The 2,227-nt window shown below is 66.5% G+C and overlaps 1 protein-coding gene across 1 annotated transcript in view; it reads right to left on the minus strand.

Moving 5' to 3' along the window:
• NFKB2 (nuclear factor of kappa light polypeptide gene enhancer in B-cells 2 (p49/p100)) overlaps nt 1-2,227 on the minus strand; it is a 6,863-nt gene that overhangs the window by 703 nt on the left and 3,933 nt on the right. The window contains exons 8-15 of the mRNA XM_009322473.1: nt 2,144-2,225; nt 1,884-1,998; nt 1,480-1,687; nt 1,210-1,389; nt 959-1,051; nt 417-646; nt 152-221; nt 4-46 (exon numbers count right to left, since the gene is read on the minus strand). Coding sequence (XP_009320748.1) covers nt 4-46; nt 152-221; nt 417-646; nt 959-1,051; nt 1,210-1,389; nt 1,480-1,687; nt 1,884-1,998; nt 2,144-2,225 — 1,021 coding nt within the window. The remainder of the gene's footprint in view (nt 1-3; nt 47-151; nt 222-416; nt 647-958; nt 1,052-1,209; nt 1,390-1,479; nt 1,688-1,883; nt 1,999-2,143; nt 2,226-2,227) is intronic.

Genomic DNA, 2,227 nt, shown 5'->3' on the forward strand with positions numbered 1-2,227 from the left:
TGCTCCAGCCCCTGCAGCGCCTCACTGTCCAGCGACAGGACCTTCCCTGCGTGGGAGAGGTGCCTCCATCATGTGCTGCCCGTCCCCCCCCTGCCAGGAGGGTCCTGCCCTGCCCGGGCACAGTGCTTTCGTGGGGAGAAGGGCCGCTCACCTGGCCAAGGGGCAGCGGGCAGCTCCACCTCGGGGCCCTGCTGGGAGGCCTGCAGCAGGGTCTCCCGCACCTGCAGGATGGACACAGGGACGTGAGCATTCCCCAAAGCACCGGCGAACGCACCCCGCCTCCCCATGCCCTGGCTCTCCCCAGGACGCGGCGGGGCACAGACATCCTCGCAGGAGCATCTCCTGGAGCTCTGCCCCATCCCTGACGTGGCCCCCGTGGAAACACTCCCAGGGGTTTGACCCCCCGTGCCACGCACCTTCTGGCTTCGAGTCAGGTCCAGGGGCGTGTGGCAGCGGTGCTGCCTGTGCCCTGCCTGCCCGTGCCCCTGCGCGGGGGGCTTGGGGTTGGTGCCGTGCTCCACGGCTGGGGCCGGCTCCCCCAGCTCCATGGCCAGCTCCTGCTCCTCGGGGTCAGCATCCGTGTCGCTGCTGGCCTCCGACGAGGATGGGCTGATGGGCTCATCGTTCTCACACATCATGTCTGCCCCTGTCAGGGAAGGGGGAACTGAGCCCCCAAAAGGGCAGGTCGGCCCAGGGCGCAGGGGTCTGCTCTGTGCCCGGGGACTCCCCAGCACGGGCAGCCGGGGCTGCGGGAGGGGAGGGGGGGCAGGGCCTTACGAGGTACAGCATATAGAGACTTGACTAGTTCTCACACATCATGTCTGCCCCTGTCAGGGAAGGGTGAACTGAGCCCCCAAAAGGGCAGGTCGGCCCAGGGCGCAGGGGTCTGCTCTGTGCCCGGGGACTCCCCAGCACGGGCAGCCGGGGCTGCGGGAGGGGAGGGAGGGCAGTGCCTTACCAGCTTTGAGGAGCAGTTTGGTGAGGGTGGGGGAGCCCAGGCCGGCAGCCAGGTGCAGGGGGGTGTTCCTGGCAAAAGTCCTGCTGTTGACATCTGCTCCCAGCTACGAAGAAAGGCCCGAGGCTGTGAGGATGGGGTGCCTGGGCGCTGCCGCCCCCCTGCCTCCAGTCACCCCTCAGACTACAGGGGACCCCCAGGGCCCCAGGGGAGGCTGCACCCCCTCCCCATCCCACAGCCACCGACCCACCAGCCTCCCCCTCCCTTCTTCACCAGGTGGGTGGCCATGTTCAGGTTCTCCATCTCCACAGCCAGGTGCAGCGGGGTCCTCCCACCCTGCCTCTCCACTGCATTCACGTCCGCTCCCTTCCTGACCAGCAGGTCCAGGCAGGCCAGACTCTTTGCCTTCACGGCCAGGTGCACAGGCAGGAGGCCTGCAACAGGGGGAGAGGCTCAGCAGCCCTCCGACCGAGCCCACGACAGCACTACCGGGTTCCTACCCATCGTCTCCCAGCCCCGCTCACCGTGGTAATTGGACAGGTGGAGCAGATAAGGGGCAGCTGAGCCCAGGTGGGCCAGCAGCGTCCTCAGCATCTCTTCATCGCCAGCCTGGAGTGCCAGGTGCAGCAGGGAATTGCCGTAGCGATCCAGCAAGGTGGGGTCGGCGTGGGCTTGCAGGAGGAGCTGGACCACTTGGGGCTGCTTGGTGATGACTGCCAGATGCAGTGGCGTCTGCGGGACAGCAGCACCCCCTCAGCAGCGCTCGCAGGAGGAGCCGAGTCCTGCAGCACCGTCCTTGCCAGCGTGGCTGCACTGTGCTCAGCCCTGCAGCCTCCCCCCAGCAGGAGCAGCAACGGGAGCCCCCGGGGTCAGGAAACAGAAGCGAGCCCCAGGTAGAGGAGAACTGGCTGCTCTGGGAAACATGTACCTGCTGCAGGTTGTTGGAGATGTTGATGATCTGCTGGTGGGGGATGCTAACAATGACCTCGATCAGCTGCTTGATCACAGCCGTCTGCTCATGGATAATAGCGAGGTGCAAAGGCCTGGAGAGAGAGCACGATGACCCCTGGCTCAGCGCCACGCTTCTCCAGGTCCTCTCTGCCACCTCCCACCCCTCAGAGCCTCCGTAATGGCTCTGACGGCCAACAAGGCTCCCACACTCTCCCCCCAAACCCTTCATGTGCTCACGTGTCTCCGTTCTCATCCTGTGATGCGGCCAGGTGCCTCTGGACCGCCAGCAGCATGCGGGGGTCGGCGGTGACCGAGTAGTCG

Source organism: Pygoscelis adeliae, unplaced genomic scaffold, assembly GCF_000699105.1.
Source record: "Pygoscelis adeliae isolate BGI_AS28 unplaced genomic scaffold, ASM69910v1 Scaffold244, whole genome shotgun sequence".
Classification (NCBI taxonomy): Eukaryota; Metazoa; Chordata; class Aves; order Sphenisciformes; family Spheniscidae; genus Pygoscelis; species Pygoscelis adeliae.